This window comes from Marmota marmota, unplaced genomic scaffold (genome assembly GCF_001458135.2).
Source record: "Marmota marmota marmota unplaced genomic scaffold, marMar, whole genome shotgun sequence".
NCBI lineage: Eukaryota > Metazoa > Chordata > Mammalia > Rodentia > Sciuridae > Marmota > Marmota marmota.
In genome coordinates, this window is record NW_026000206.1 from 5,152,527 (window position 1) to 5,168,775 (window position 16,249).

The 16,249-nt window shown below is 49.0% G+C and overlaps 2 protein-coding genes across 2 annotated transcripts in view; one reads left to right on the forward strand and one right to left on the reverse strand.

Annotated features, from left to right (window-relative positions):
- The window catches only part of Dmbt1 (deleted in malignant brain tumors 1), a 170,912-nt gene that overhangs the window by 53,668 nt on the left and 100,995 nt on the right, over window positions 1-16,249 (forward strand). Inside the window, exon 16 of the mRNA XM_048791448.1 lies at window positions 1,482-1,518. Within this exon, the coding sequence (XP_048647405.1) occupies window positions 1,482-1,518 (37 nt within the window). The remainder of the gene's footprint in view (window positions 1-1,481; window positions 1,519-16,249) is intronic.
- On the reverse strand, window positions 2,905-4,429 carry CUNH10orf120 (chromosome unknown C10orf120 homolog). The gene is made up of 3 exons (XM_015498432.2): window positions 4,233-4,429; window positions 4,019-4,094; window positions 2,905-3,558 (listed from the first exon to the last, which is right to left on the reverse strand). The coding sequence occupies exons 1-3, from the start codon at window positions 4,427-4,429 to the stop codon at window positions 2,905-2,907; spliced, it is 927 nt and encodes a 308-aa protein (XP_015353918.1).

The following is a 16,249-nucleotide window of genomic DNA, read 5'->3' on the forward strand; positions in this document are numbered from 1 at the left end:
GTGAAAACCTGTGTACACCAGCACCAAGTGCCTCTCCTGTAGCTCAGTACTCACTCAGGTCATAAGTGCCCACACTGGGTAGATGGTGGGGCGTGGGCAAGGATTTAGTCAACCACCAACTCCATCGAGAACAGCAAATTAAAGAATCATCGAAGCAAGCCGTGGTTCTAGTTTAGTGTACTCCTTCCACAGACAGGGGAGTTGAGTCACAGAGAGCCCCCCCACCGCCCCGCGCTTTCACATACAACAGGTTGGCAGCAGAATTAGTTCTGATCCCATGTCTCATTCAAAGAACGTCCTACTACATGGTATAGCTGACGCTAAGCAAATTTTAGGATCCAGTTTGTCTCTAGTGTTCTCAAACCGGTTTGAGTTTTCAGATGATGATTTGATACTCACGATTTTATTCATATTTAGGAAGTTAGAGCAATACTGAAAATTTCTAACATTGCCTCTGGAAAATCTGGCCCATTCCTTTGGTTGATACTGGTTCTTGAATCAGAATGATCTTGAAAACTACATTCCCAAGAATCATCGTCTTGGCCATTGTAGCCATGGAAGGAATCGTTCCAGTGCTTTACCAGACTCGCAGCCGCGGCCCCTGCTGCTCTTCTGAGAAATGAGAGTCAGCTGAGCATGGCTCTTCCTCTGCCTGGAGGGAGCTGTCAGTCCCTGGGAACAAGCTCAGTGTTTTCCCAGCTCTGTGAGGAGTTGCTGAGGACAGAATTGACTGAGGGATCCTTTTGCGCTTCGGATGAAGATGATAAGTGACTGTGTCATGCTCCTCAAGAACCCACTGTGCAGCTGAGACTCAGCATCAGCTTTTTGTCTTTCAGAAAAAAAAAAAAATCCTCATTTGTTCCAGATGCCCCAAAATGCTGCACTTGTATATATGCCTGGCACTCAGAACTGACCCAGAAGGTACATGGGGGGTTGAAGGGTCCACCCCTGTGCGGTCCAGGTTCTGGCTGTCCCCCAGGTTCCATTGCACAGTCCAGGGTTCACTGGGCACTGGGTTCACTGGGCACTTCAGTTTCTCACTGAATAGCTCAGGATATGGAAAATGGCCTGATGTCGGGGACAGCCCACCATTTGGAACAGTTCCAAACAGGTCATGGACAGTGGCCAGCTGTCTTCCGTCTTGATCACTGGAAGGAAAGTGGAGTGCGGCTTTCACCTCCTAATGAAGGCAGTGCTAGACACAACTTTCTCACCGACAGTGGCTAGTGGGTGAGCCCCAGTCGTCAGCTGATCCTGCAGGGTCGCCAACAGCCAGGCCTGGGAAACATTCCTTGCCCAAAGACGAGGCTGTGGACAGCCTTGACCCTGGCTCTGACCCAACAGTTACCAGACTTTCCAGTACAATGGGCTTCCTGGGTGCCGCAGGGTAGCTGCAAAAACGTCTGTGGCTCTGTAACTATTTAGTGCACAAAGAAGCCTCTTGATAACTCACAAGCCTCAACATTTACGATGCTCTGTAGTTAACTTCCTGGGTCACTGTTCCTCCATCAGAGTGCAGTGCCCCACCTGGCCCCAGCTTTACTTGACAATGTCTCTGTGTTTTCTATCTCTGTGTCTTTTTCCATCTCTGGTCGCCCCTACTCGAGATCCTTTGTAGATGGTGTGCAGGTCGCGGCAGACTGAACTGGTGGCTACTTGTGAGCGTGGCTCAGTGCATCATTGGTGAGAAGCAGAGAGCTGTCTCAGGAACTGCACAATGATCAGGGTCCCATGGCACTGTGTGTGTGTGTGTGTGTGTGTAACACACAGTGTACAGGGAAGTGGCTAGCCAACTTTTGACTTCCCCTTCTTGTCTCCCTTAAGAATCCATTTTCATATCTCATAGCAGACCTGAAAGGGTCAGCCCTTCTCTGAGGTGCCCTCTTTATTGATGGCCAAACATCTGTGAAAATAAGAGCACAAGTCGAGAGTGTGGGTCACCTGGCTGCAGTGAAGAGGAGGATAGCAAAGAGGTGAGGATGGAATGAGCTGGCTCTGCCTTCTAAGGCAAAAGCTGTGTGCCTAGGCCGTAAGACCTCTAACTTTTAGGGGGCTCCTCCCTTTACACTGTTCTTTTCTGCATCTGGATTACAGGCTGGTCCTGGTAGAAGGGACTCTGGGGTAGATTGATTGCAATAATGATCCTAACTGTGCCTGCCTCCCTTTTGAATATGGCCTTTGTAATATGGCCACCTATCAAGACAAAGCCCACTTACCTATCCTTGCACCTGGGCTGGTCATCTTAATTTGGCCATCAGAATGTGGCAAAAGTGATGGTGTACCAGTTCTGTGCCTCAGCTCAAGAGGTCTTGCAAACTTCCACTTACCCTCTGGACCCCCAAATTGACTGTGATCAACCTGAGCTAGGCCACTGGAGGTAGGAGTTGTGTGGCCCCGATGCCTCCACTGACCTAGCTGATCGTTTTTCAGCTGCCAGATGGACAGCCATGTAACTAGCCTGCAGCTGACCGCAGACTCAGAAGGAACCCAGCTGAGCCCAGCCTACTGTGTTGACCAATAAGATGATAAGCTAATTTAAAGGTTGTTGTTTGAAGCCACCAAATTTTGGATCAATTTGTTTTACAGAAATAGGTCATTGATACAGGCCCCAGAGGAGAAAGAGGTGGCAGACAGCTGAGCCGGGCTGCTAGTGAGGTGGGAGCTAAGGGACCCGGGTTGCTAAAAACCGGGAAGTCCCAACAACTAGGTCTTACTAGGATCCCCTGGAGATGGGGCAGGGGAAGCCAAGGCCCTGAAAAAAGGCCAGGTGAGAGGGAGCCTGGGGCCCAGTGTGCAGGAGAAATAAGGACCAGGACACGTGGTCACCCTAGGGAATAAATAAAACTTTATTACTGACAGGGAGCAGTGCTGTGTGTGTGCTCCTTGGGGTCTCTGAGGTCTTGGTCACTTTGCAGGGTGGGTTCCCTGGGATAGAAAATCCTGGGTCATGAGCATTAGGTCTCCCGGGAATTCAGCTAAGCTCAGGCGGTTTCGGTTCGTTTGGCCCGCGATGCATCGTTCCAGTTTTCTTATGGTGAGGAAAGGCTGACGGTCATGTCGATGGCAGGCTATGCATTTCTTGGGTTCTTCTGACTTGAAAGTAACGTTCATTTTTATTTCGTGTCTCTTTGTGGGGTTTTGCTCCTTGATATTGTCATGGTAATAACTGTCATAGCTGTCCCCCTTTTTCCAGGCCTTATCTTTTGCCAGGGGGCCCAGGCCTCCTCCGGATGGAAACATGGAGCCCCGGAACCTTTCCACGTCGGGTAACAGGTGCTTGCTGCTGAGGGCTCGAGCCAGCTGCATCCGCTCTATGTGCTTGCTGATGTTGACCTTCTCCCGCTGGGGCATTTTAAATTCCTCAGAGGGTACGATCACCTTTGCCGTCCACACTCTTTCCAGGGGTGCGCACACATTGCCAGAGGTGTGTTTCTTACAGTGCGCGACCTGTATGTAGTCTGGGGACTGCAACTGTAGCTCCCTCAGCATCTTGTGTTCTTCCTCTTTTTTAAAAGCCAAAAGCCTTCTGGCTGCCATAGTGTGGATGCCACCTAGACGCTGAAAACGAAAGGGGGCTGGTAAAATCTCTGGGCGGAGGGCAGGCAGCCCCCACAGAGGGCACCCGGGCTTGTTCTCCCTGCACTCGGAAAGCGCCGGAGCCCCTGAAGAGTGAAGGACAAGCCGGGTTCCATCCTGACTCTGCTCTTAGCTCCTAGGAATTCAGAATCCACAGAGCGGGTGGGAGGCCTCCAGAGGAGACGTACATGAACGCGGCCATTGGGGGGCGAGAGGTCAAGAAGCATCAGTCCTCGTAGCCCTTACCACTCACGGTCACATTCCTCACTGGGATTTTTAAATAAGAGGGTACTTGGCTGGGTGAGTGCGGAATCCAAACCCACCTGTGGACTCCACCAGGTCAAGCACACTGTGGGAGAACTCTCTACTGAACCAAGGGGTCCCCCAATCCCAACCGCTGGCTTCTGAGGGCCCCTCTCTGTGTGGACTTCAGGACACTTACTAGGATCTCTTTTTCCATGGGGGAGTATTTCCCAAAGGCGATGCGTGGGTCTAATTTGTAGGATTTGCTCCATATCCTGGAAGGCAGAGAGGTGGGTGCATTAGAGCCCTGCAGAGTGACCTTCCAGTTTTCCCTCTCAGAGTGGGAAACCCCACAGAGGGACACTCTCCATCAGCCAGGCTGAGACCCCTGTGAAGGGGCTGGGAGTACTCACCCTGAGGGCGATGTGGAACATGGGTCCTCCTGACAAGGCGGGTGCTCCTGGCAACTCTCTGGGAAGGAATAGGGGGCACTAAGGATTCTGACTGACTTTCCATTCCTCTTATGCGATGTCTCCTCTGAAGTCTTCTTTTCTTGGGCCCCTGATGTCCAGTCCTCTGTTTTCCCATCCTCTGACAGCTGATCTCCCATTCTTCAAGGATCCTCTAACAAGTGAGGATGGGAGGTGTTAACGCCTGGGGTTTGTCTCCATGATAGTTTAATGGGAACCCAGGGACATTGCCAGCACCTATAGCATCATAACCGCCACCTGGGAGCTATTGTGAGGTCTGTGTTTCAGGCATCAAGTGCCCCCTGGGGGGAAATGGGCACACCTTACTGCATCCTGGCATGCTGGTGCCCAGGGAGGAGAATGGCAAGGTGGCTAGGAGGTCATCTGGCTGCTCGGTTCCCAGGGATGAAGAAGAGCCCAGCAGTCATCTGCCAGTCTAATTTATCAACCTTTCCCCTTATGAGTGATGCTTTCCACGTGTGGTTTAAGAGGTGGCTTCTGCCCTACCCCATGTAGGAAAGACACTTCCCCAAATTCCACAAAAACACACACATTCATAAAACGATACTCCTACGTTACTCTAAAATCTTTTCTTTTGAATTTTCTTAATTTCCTATCCTTATTTAATTTTCCACCTTATTTAAGTATGTTTTCCAACTTATTTTTATCATGACCGTCAAGAAGTGTGTGTTTGTGTGTGAACAAGTCATACACATTTAATAGAAAAAGGGGACAGCAGACAGGGCTTCCCCGCTCTGCCCACAGCTGCCCTGCCGCCACCCCCGGGCTCTGGCTCCCCCTGCTGGACCGTGTGGTCCATTACTAACCAAGACGCCCGCACTGTGACAAAAGACCTGAGAAGAACAACTTTAAAGAGGGCAGGTCTTTTTGGCTCATGGTTTCAGAGGTTTCAGGCCACGGTCATTTGGCTCTGTTGCTTAGGGTCTGCGGTGGCACAGTGATTCAGGTCAGGAGCACATGGTGGAGGAGGCTGGTTGGCCTCGTGGTAGTCAGAAAGCAAAAAGAGAAGGCAGGAAGGGGCTGGGGCCCAGTACCCCTTCAAGGGCACACCCGCAGTCACCTAAGGTGCTTCCACCAGGCTCCACCCCCTCAAGGCTCCACCCCTCCCAGGAGCACCACGGCGGTGACCCCGCCTTCGCCTCAACGTGGGCCTTTGGGGTACACTCCAGCTCCGCACTCCAGCAAAACTTAAAAGGAAGCTAAAGGTCTGGAAGAGAAACTTAATCAAATTTCAGGATCTAGTCCATATTGATCTTCTTCTACAAAAGCGAGGTCTGGCTCTGGACAGATCACACTCCAGGAAGCATCTTCCAGGCCAGTGATTCTGGAATGTTAATGTGCGTATAAATCTCCCAGGAGTCTTGTGCAAATGAAGGGTCTAATTCTGTAGGTCTGGGGTGGGACCTAAAAATATGTCCCTCTAACAAGTTCCCAGGAGGCCCATGGTTGTCTGGTCCAAGAAAAACCAAGCTGTGACTCTATGGGCGGGAGCACTGGATAAGAAGTGCCAGGCAAAATATGTCCCTGGGCCAGCGGCAGCAGCATCTCCCAAGAAATGCTGACTCCCAGACCCTCCCAAGAACTTTCACGAATCCCCCCACACTCTCCCCATGAATCTCATGCTTAGGAATTTGGGACAGGAATCTGCCATGGGGAATCCTCTAGGCTGATACTTGTGAGGGATCAGAAGATGGGTGACCTCAACGTGGACAGTTGTGGGGTCACCCAGCAGAGGGCCTTGGCTGGGATTCGATCCTGCTTTGTCCAGTGTGCCTCTATCGTCTGGTTTACGAGCCCAAGTCTCCTCTCTCTTTCCTTCCTGGCAATCAAAGTGTCCTGGCACTGAGCTTCCTCACCCACGTCGTTGTGTCATAGAGTTGAGGAGATGCAGGCTCAGGCAGGGTCACTCCAAAAGTTACCTAGAACCGAGGTCAGCTGTGCCCTTCGGGGAGCTTCTTTAGGTAGGCCAACCCAGAAGGGTGGGACACCGGAGCAGAGGAGGCCACTCACCTGGAGACCTCTGGGAGAGTTCATTCCTACACGGAGGTGTCAGAAGCCACGTCTGATGTGGTTCTGTCTCTCTGCAGGGGCAGGTTATTATCTGGGGAAGTTAAAGGTCTGGAAGAGAAATAATCACACTTCAGGATCTAGTCCATATTGATATTGCTGCACACATGCACTCCTTCTTTTCCTCCACCAGAATTTCTGCTGGGTTCTTGCCAGCCATTCTGATGAGTGCTGTCCCTCTAAGACAGAGTCTGTCCCTGTGGAGGGCCAGCTGATTTTAACAGGCATGAGGGTCAGGAATGGGGATCTCCTCCAGCCCTTTCCTGACTGGTTAGTTGGAGACCTTTGTCTGGCCCCACACTCTCCTTTCAAGAAAGCTGCCCCAGTCAATACCTTGGTTGACGCCTGTCTGAGAACAGACTGTGAGAGCCCTGCTTTGGTTGTCTGTGTTGCATTTATGATCCATCCCCAGAGCCTGAGAGATGCTTTTCTGAAGTACGGATGAGCTTGGGTCCCTGGATTTGAAGAAATAATATGCCAGACACTAACCTTCAGGTAAGGCCAACGGATGCACATTTTCAGTAGGATCCCCAAATAGGTCTCTAGATGCCTGAATTTAAGATCCTAATGCATTGGTTGACTTCTCTGGTACATTCTGAGTAAGTGTTCATGACAAAGAGTTTAGTGGTTAGGAGCATGGCTGTGTGGTACACGTCAACTGAGGTTGCTGGATTTGCAAAGCAAAATGCAGGTCATCCAGCAAATTTGAATTTCAGCTGTTCCATTTGTTTATCATAAGGAATTACTGATTTTTATTGAAAATCCAAGTTTTTCTGGGTGTCCTGAGTATCTTTGATACCTGTCTCTGGGCTGGTGAAGGGGTATAGTAAAGCCCTGCTGTGGAGCAGTTACCACTTTCCTTGGCGTAAACACTCCCACCATGGCTGACTGTAGCTGCCAATGTGAAGTCAGGGAATGTGGGGCTGGAAAGAGATGCACACTATTGGCTCTCTTTCAGATAATTTGGATTTGGAATGACTTTCCAGTGGCTGGTGGGTTGAAGGCTTGATCCCCAGTGGATGGTGCTGTCGGAGACTTGAGGAGGGGGGCTTAGCTGGAGAAAGCAGCTGAGGGGACCATGCCTTTGGAGGGTTTATTTTGTCCCCAGCTCCTTCCTCCCTCCCTGCTTCCAGGCCACCATGAGGTGAGCAGCTTTGCTCTGCTACAATCTCCCCACCATGATGCTCTGCCTCACCTCAAGCTCAAAGGGAAAGGACCAAGCAATTAGAGACCCAACCTCTGAAATCATGATCCAAAATAAATCTTTCCTCCCTGCAGTTTGTTTTCTCAGGTATTTTGTCACAGTGACAGAAAGCCGAGTGGCATCCTACCTCTTGCCACTTGCCACTTTATCATCCCTACAGTCATTTATATTACAAAGTCTTGGTTTCATATAATAAACTAGGACCATAATGTGGCCTGTGTTAGGAAGGTAATTGATTGAGAAGGCTAAGTGAGAAATGATCAGTCAAGACCTGTTGAGGGCCCTGGAGTGGGGAGAACACTAGTCTCCCTGTATTCATTGTGTGACTCCAATTGTCTGAACAATGGAGTCCACTATTGTTCTCTGAGAAAGTCTTGCTGAACTCCCATCTCGTGTGGGCGCATTCTTGACAATGCTCTTGTGTTTGACCTGACAAACTAGGCAGGATTTGTCTTGGACCAGTCTTGCTTCTGGCAAGGCACTCTCTGACTGGACCCTTGGATGAACCCCTCAGCTGCTTTCTCCAGCTAAGCCCCCCTCTTCAAGTCAACTTTTATTTATCTAAAACATCCCAGCTCCACAGTTGAACTCATCCACCCCTAGGACCTGGTAGACTGGACTTGCCATAGGTTCCTGGAGCCATTGATGAGTTTACTGGGTTATTCCTATTTTAGGAACAGATTTCTGATCTCTATGAATACAATCAGTCCCCTTTATCTGTAGGTTCAGCAGACCATGGTTCTCAGGAGTTTTATAAATGCTGATGCCCGAGAAACACCTGGAGGTTCTGGCCTGATGAGTGGGATGTGGCTGGGCATTGGAACATCTGGCTGCTCCCCACGGCTTTCTGCTGGGCAGCCCAGTGGAGAGCAGCTGTCTTAGAGAAATCTCTAGGATCTTGTCTATCATGGTCTCACTCCTCCCATTTGAATGGAAGTTCCAAGAGGCCAGGAACTTCATTGCTCTTGATTGTTCTATTTCCCCTTCCCCCAGCATGGTTCTGGCACACTGAGGTTACTCAGGACATATTTGTGGAATGGAAAAAAAAAAAAAAAGGCTTAGAGAGCACTACAAAGTGAGCCAGGAGCTCAGGGCCATGGGTAGCAAGACTCGCTTCTGCCACCCAGAGGTGATGGGAGGGGTGGGCTCCTGCCATCCTGCACCCCTGGAGCTGGTTCTGCTCTGGTTGCCTGGTTGGACTGTTCAGATGAGGTCATCACACTCCCATAGGAGGACGTGGCCTTCCTGGAGGCCTGAGGGGTGGGGCCAGTCTTCAGGCAGGAAAAGGGAAGACGGAAAAGAGCTTTGTGCTAACAGGTGAGAGGACTGTTGCCACTCTGTGCCTTAATCCCTTTATCTAGTCAGAAGGGTTCTGCCATCCTTTCAAGGCCCTGGGGGTGAGGGAAAGGTGGAACCTGCCACGTGGGGCAGGCTGGGGGCAAAGTCAAGAGACAGGCACCACATGGAGGGCCCCAGCGCAGGGCACAATCAGAAGTGAGCTGCTGGACCTGTGGACCAATGCTCCTCCTTGATGGTGCCACCTCCCTGCACAGTTCTAGTCTGGTCTTGGCCATGAAGTGACATCTGGATTCCACAAAAGCGGGAAGGGAGGAAGGGTGGACAGCGTCTCCAAGACCAGGATCCCACCTGGGAGGAACAGTGGTTAGAGAGCCCCTCCAAGGGAAGGTGCACCCCAGGAAAGAGGGCTTCACTCACAGCCCACTCACAGCTGGCGAAGCCCCCCTGTGGCATCTGGGCCCTTTTCAGTTGCACTGCAGAGGACGTGACAGATGCACCAACTCATTAAGGAGGAGGACAGGGAGGATGGGACTCCTTCCTGAGGAAGCAGCGAAGGGAGAGAGCGCGAGCGCACGGGCGGCTGTGTTTGGGAGCTGAAAGCAGTTTGGTTAGCAGGAGGACAGGGCATGTGGGATGTGGTGGGGAGGAGGCCAGAAGAAGAGGCGGTGAAGACTGGAGCCTATTGGGCCACACTGAGGGGCACTTTACATGCCATAGTTCCACTCCTTTTAAGTGCGTGATTCAGTGATTTAGGTACATTTCCAAAGATGTGCCGCTGGCCACAATTCAGTTTAGAACTTTTCTGTCATCCCCAGAGATCCCGTTTGTCCTTCTACGGCTGATCCCCAGGCAGCCGTCAGTCTATCTTCTGTGCTTTCAAGTCTTTGTGGTTGTTTTAAAATGACCCCTTTCTTCCTTAGCTTCCTGCTGCAGAGTGAGTTGGCTATTTTGTTATCCCTCTGTCCTCTGTCACAGCAGGCCCCTTCTAGGTCCATGCTCATGAACCTGCCCTCTTCCTGGGAAGCCGGAAGCACTGCCTGAGCCTGTAGCTGCAAGGTGCCTGAGCCCAGGTGCCTTCAGTTCCGTTGGCAGGGGCCCAACCCTCCACAGGCTAAAGCAGCTCCCAGACTCCACCAGATCACGGGGAAGGGAGTCGACTGCGGTTTCCCTTATCTTGAAATAACAACTTCCTGTATTAGCCTGGCGTGAAGATGGCGCCAGGCAGGTTCGACCATGATTCTGCTGGTCCCACCACAACCAGACAAGCCAGGAGACAGGGGATGGGCAGCCTGACTGTATTTGGAAGGCTCCTTCCTGCTGTCGGTCATTATGAAATACGGACACAAATAAAATAGGAGAGAAAACCCTCCTTCCTAAGGCCACGCCAGGTCGGAACTGTAGGCTGTGACTCCCACCCCACCAACCATGACGTGGAGGGCACCTGAGGAAGGGTAGGGTTAGCAGGGTCCAGGCTCCACTCTGGTCTTATGGTGCCGTTGTCCCACTGAACATCCCATTCAGCTCTGTCCCCTATCAGTTACTACATGTAGAAGAAAGGAACTGGCCATCTTGGCAGGTACATCCCATGGACTTCGCCAGGTAAGTGTCTTACCTGATGGTTCATTCTGCCTGTGGAGGCATGCGGCCCGGGTTCGATCCTCAGCACCACATACAAAACAAAGATGTTGTGTCCGCCGAAAACTGAAACAAAATAAATATTTAAAATAAATAAATTGCAAACCATTCTCCATCTTCATTTTAATAATCATGAGTTTAAAATCAACATATGTTGGTGTTAAATGTTAGATTGTACTTGATGTTGTAGTGTTTCCTCTTCTATAGTTTCATAGTCTGTCTTTTCTTCCTTTTTCCACTTTTGCATTCCAAGATGTGTTAAGTTTAGAGCACGGTCCTTTCAGGCTGAATATGGGCAATTCCTATGGGAAATTCTCTACCTGTTTGTTAAGCATGCCTTAGCCCTGACCTTAAATCAAGATTTTCTGGCTTTTTCCCAGGAATCATTTAGGAATGTGGTCTCTTGCTTCAATTCACTGTATATAAATAAGGTTTCCTTGAGAGGAGTGGGGATACAATTGCAAAAGAAAAGAAAAGTAATTATACCTGTAAATATAGACCGTGGCTTTAAGATAACCCCATCCTAGGCAACTAGTATGATGACTAAACATGAAAAAAAATCAAAAGAAACATACTTAAGATGTTCAAGCCACCACATTACCACAACATTACCAGGACATTCCTCTGCTTTAGAAAGTTAACATTTATGGTTTATTTTTTGCAAACTTTTCCAAGGATATATACATCTCTGTACTATGTCCCGATGCAACGGTTACTAGGGAGAAATATTCATCTATTTTAAAAGATAAGAAAATAGAAAAGAATGTTGCTCTTTATATGCCAAGATATATGCAGAGGTGGTGTTCCATAAACGTTCACAAATTGGACAAATGTTTTTGTTTTGTAAAGTTTAACGAATTTCTTCCAAAGATATTGAAAAGGTCACTTATAATTTGAAAGACATTGATCTTAAGCAAATTAAAGCAATACAAGGTTTTCTTTAAGTACCTAGGGAAAATACACAGTGACTTCATCTGACTCTGTCAATTTATAGCCAGACTCAAAATATTTAATGTGCATGTTTTTGTTCAGGTTTTCATGTGCAGTCAATATGCTAAAAATCATGGCCCACTTTTGGGAGACGTCTCACCATTGATAAAAATTAAGAAGACTGTTCACTCTGTGATTTAGTTGGTCTGATTCTGCAAATCCTTTAGAAAGAGTTTTCACAACTCCAAGTAGACTTTTTAATGCTTGATGTTTGAATAAACTTTAAAACACAAGCAGTGTAAAGCAATTTAGAACCAGCTCATCAAATCAGGCTGGACTATAAAAATCAGCCAGAGAGAGAGATTCAGCATAAATCACCACAGAAACACTTGAGATGTGGACTTTTTTTTTTTTTATTCTGCTACGACTTGATACTATGCTTTAGAATACACCCTTCTTTTAATTCTTAAGACCTATAATATTTCTCTCTAGTGTCTAATTAAGATATTGCACTCCAGAAAGTGAAAATAAAAGATCATCTATTTTATAAACCAAACCAAACACTCAAACTAGCTTGAAAAATAATAATAAAGCTATTAATTTAAAGTACAAATAAGGAAACAAACCATCTTATCTGTTCTCTAGGCACTGTGCCACCTAGTGGTGGAAAACCCACACTGCCAGTGTGACAACCTGACCATCTCCAAGGAGCCTGCTCAGAGCCAGGGAGTGGGGTGGGGGAGTGGGGTGTGTGGGGGGGACTGTTGGACACCCCAAGAATAATCCTCACAAATGAGGCACAACAGAGGAGGAAGGAAGAGAAAGATTCCAGGATTTTTCATTTTTGAGAAGAAGACTCTCCTCCCAGGGAAGGAACTCCTGGGATCAAGTCCCAAATCTGTTGCTCCCAATCAGTGGGAGCCTGAACCAGACCAAGAGAGCAGGTGACTGAGATGCGGTGGGAAGAAATGATGGGGAAGCTGTACCAGAATCCAACGATGGGGAGAGAGGCTGCTCAAATGCCAACAAGTCCCCTGCCACCCCTGACCCCCTCGCAGTGCAAAGAGGAGGGACCGTACAGGGGAAGAGGACTGTGCATGGGCAACTCTGAGCCCCAGGACAGCCCCATGTTGACCTGGAAAAGGTGTTGGGGTGAAGATGGGAGAGAAGGACCTACAGAAGCTGCCACTACCAGGGACCTGGGTGAAGGGCAGCACCCAGCACCGCTGAGCCTGCATTGAAGCCAGGACCCCTCCCAGGAGGACCCCCTGTCAGGGCCAGGGGAGGCAGCCCACTTATTAATTCTCTTGCAGGAAGTCTAGTTTTGCAGACAAAGACGCCCAAGGTCATGCTATTTAAATTAGAAAAAGCAAAACAAAACACCCACCAATATCAATATAATCTGAGGTCAGATTTCGCAGGAAATGGTGTGGGGACTGAAAGATGCAAATCAGCCTGATAAGGAGATTGAAACTGAATATGAAGCTGAGGGAATTCACAGAAGAAAATATCAACAGACCAGAATTGAGCAGGTCCAATTGTCACCACCCTTAAATGACAGGTTTGGTCCAAAGTAAGGAACACCATCACAATCGACAATAGTAATAGCTAATATCCAATGAGCATATTAACAATTTATATATATATATATCTATATATATCTATATATATATATATATATATATATATATATATAAAATAATATAGATTGAAGTTCTTAGAAGATATCTGCTTCCAAAACAAACCAGATTAACAGTTTTGATGACCCCTCATGATAGGCAGAGGACCTTAGAAATATTGGAGCAGATGCAAGGCAAGGCATGGGGCTCTGGCCACAGGAATGCTGTGCCTCTGCTTTATGTTGGAGAGATTTGGGGCTCCTGGGGTCAAGAAGGGGTGCTCAAGGACTCACCCTTTCATAATGGGACAACTCCAGCGATCTGTACTGGTTGAATACACCCCCTGAGGGCAAGTGTCAATCCTGATTCACCTTCACCCTTTCAGGACACTTTGCCAGGAATCACCATCATCTTGGGATGCAGCCTTCTATATATTTCACAAAACACAGGGTATGCCTCCATTATCCCCTTCTTTCTGCCTGGAAATGGGACATATCCTCTGGAAGTACCCCTGCTTGCCTTCCCAGGTTTTGAAACTTCCCACCTGAGATCCTGGCCTTTTCCATAAATGGAGGCAGGGCCTAAGAGTTGTCTGTAAGAATCTGATTCTCACTGTCTCAGGTGGAGATGGTGCTAAGAACTGGTCTCTGTCTGAATCCCATCCCTGACTCCTTACCCCACAAGGGGCTTGCCCAAGGAAGGAGTCACATTTTTCAAGAAGGCTAAATCTAATCAAGCATGCATAGAAAGATGGTGTGAGTTACACTACACAAACATGAAACCATCTTATCTTAAAACCTTGATTGGCGAGGTCTCTTCTCAGGACACAGGATGAGAGCGAGGGAGTATATCTTATTTGGGATCTAACCCCAAGGAGAGTACACATTCATGACCTTTCAGCTGTGCCTTGAAATAGAGCCTTGGGAAGATCCGGAATGGTCGCCGCTAAGAATTTTGAAATGGCCCACTGAATTCTTGCATGGATTGGACCACGCTTTGACAGGCGGTTCATTGCTAACTATTCTAATAGGGGAGGTCAAAACAAAAAGAGCTACTAGTGGCCACTGGGCTCACCATCTGCCACTTGGCCGTGCCTCCCACCCACAGTCCCACAGGTGAGGCTGTGGTCCGTGAACCTGCAGCTTCCTCAGCTGCTGTCACCATTGTGGTTCCCTGTGGCAGCCTCTACCACGGCCACCAGCAGCAGCTCCATGCCCTGGGCACTGTTCCCACACACCCAATGCAGTGACGAGATAATGGAAACATTTAACCAGGAAACTGTTTAGTGGTGGGGCATAAACGACAAGAACAGAACGGGACTGTTGAGAAGAGTGACGTGTCAAGAGACATGTCAAGAGACACGTGTCAACGCTGAAGTGGGCGAGATGATCCTAATGATCCTGCAGAGGCCCAACCCCCCTTGGGAGAGATGTGGGCATGAGACGGTGGGAACAGGGACGAGGAGCCTGCACACGGTGACCCAGGAGTTCTCCGTTTTGCCCCTGATGGCTTCACTTTGGAACCGGGGTCTTCCTGTTTGCAATCACGCATGCAGCCTTGTCAGTGAAGAGGAACCTTCCCGTGGTGCTCCTGCCCGTGGTAGTCGAGCATGTTTATGTCATGCTCACTGGTGGTGAGGAAGCCCTAACTCCTGGGACCTCAGAAGGTGACTAAAGTTAGGTCATGAGGGTGACATGACAAGTGAGTGCCTTTATAAAAAGAGAACATTTGGAGGCTGAGTGTAGCTCAGTGCACAGGGCATGCCAAATGTGCACAAGGCCCTGGGCTCAATCCCAGCACCAAAAAATGAATAAGTAAACAAAGCAGAAATCTGAAGGCAGACACACACACACACACCACCAAGTACAGATGAAAGGGGACGTAGAGGTGATACTTCAGCCTGTTGGGGAAGGCCAGAGAGACCCAACACATCACCAGAATCTGGGGGAGAGGCAGGAACAGGTCCTTTCTCCCTGACCTCAGAGGGAACCAACTTTCTGACAACTGAATCTCAGACTTCTCTCCTGTGGAACTTTGAGACAATGAATTTCTGCATTTAAGTCACCCAGTTTGGTGGTACATGGTCACCGCAGCCCTAGAAAATGAGAATGTCATCAACATCCTTCAAGAAGAATGTGCCCAAATCAACAGTCCATAAAGACATTTCTGATCTTGGATAAGATACATGCCAGTGTCTACTGGGCCCTGTGACATAAGTGGCATGAAGTCTTCACAGGAGCAGAAGAGCCTGAAGAAGATGAAGCAAAAAGACACCAGGGCTCAAAGAGGGAACACTTGAAGGAATGAAAGAGAAGGCAAGTGAGAGAGGGAAGGGAGAGAGGACCCAGAGGCAGGCTGCTCAGTTTGGGTTGCCCTGGATTTCCCTGGCAAGGGGTGTGGGGGAGACTGTTTTCAGATCCAGATGCTCACGTGACAACCTGCACTGGTTCAATCGGAACCACGGGATTGGGACCAGGTGTCAGGGTATTGCAGAGGTCCCCGGATGATCCCATCTTGCAGCCAAGGTTGTCAACCACGGCCTAGAGAGCCCCTGATTTTGGGTGAACTGTGTTTAAAAATGATAACTTTCTCCTAAATCCAGTTCTGAAGCATTTTGAAACATTTTGGAGCTCGTGAAATATTCCAGAGTCAAATCATCAGTGGTTGGTGAGCCTGTGAGTTCCACAGGGAGATTTCTTTCTGGGCTGGATGATATTTCACAAGTGAAGCATTGGTCTGTGCAATAGAGCATCCCCAGATAATCCTGGGCCCTCTTCTCCCATGGGCCAGGCGCCATAAACTGAGGAGTGTGTCATCGGGCACGCCCAGGAGGACACAGGAGTGTTTGGGCAGTGGGCAGCCCGCCTTCCCGGGTCTCTCCTCAGTTACTCTTGAGAGTTGCATGCTTCTGCTGGGGCTCTGTGCCACTGCTCCCTGACTTATGGCTGCCCAGGCCCAGAGTGACTTCACAGGAGGAGATGACAACTAACTGCGATGCAGCAGCTCAAGACGCAGGTGAGGACGAGGCCGGAAGTGCCCCTCAGGAGAAAGCAGGGAAAAGAAAGAATACTGAAAAATGTACCCATCCCCAGCAATGTGAAAGCCACAGTGAGTCAGAGCTTGTGTGGATCCTTGAGGAAAAACATAAATACTAAAAACACCCCTGACTCTCCACGGCTTAAAAC

Excerpts from the sequence above, each read along its gene's own strand:
- CUNH10orf120 (XM_015498432.2), bottom strand. The coding sequence starts at position 4,429 with ATGGGAGATCAGCTGTCAGAGGATGGGAAAACAGAGGACTGGACATCA. Across the intron at positions 4,095-4,232 it reads TGTTCCACATCGCCCTCAGG|GATATGGAGCAAATCCTACA; the intron begins GTGAGTACTCCC and ends TCTGCCTTCCAG. Across the intron at positions 3,559-4,018 it reads CCATGGAAAAAGAGATCCTA|CGTCTAGGTGGCATCCACAC; the intron begins GTAAGTGTCCTG and ends TTTCGTTTTCAG.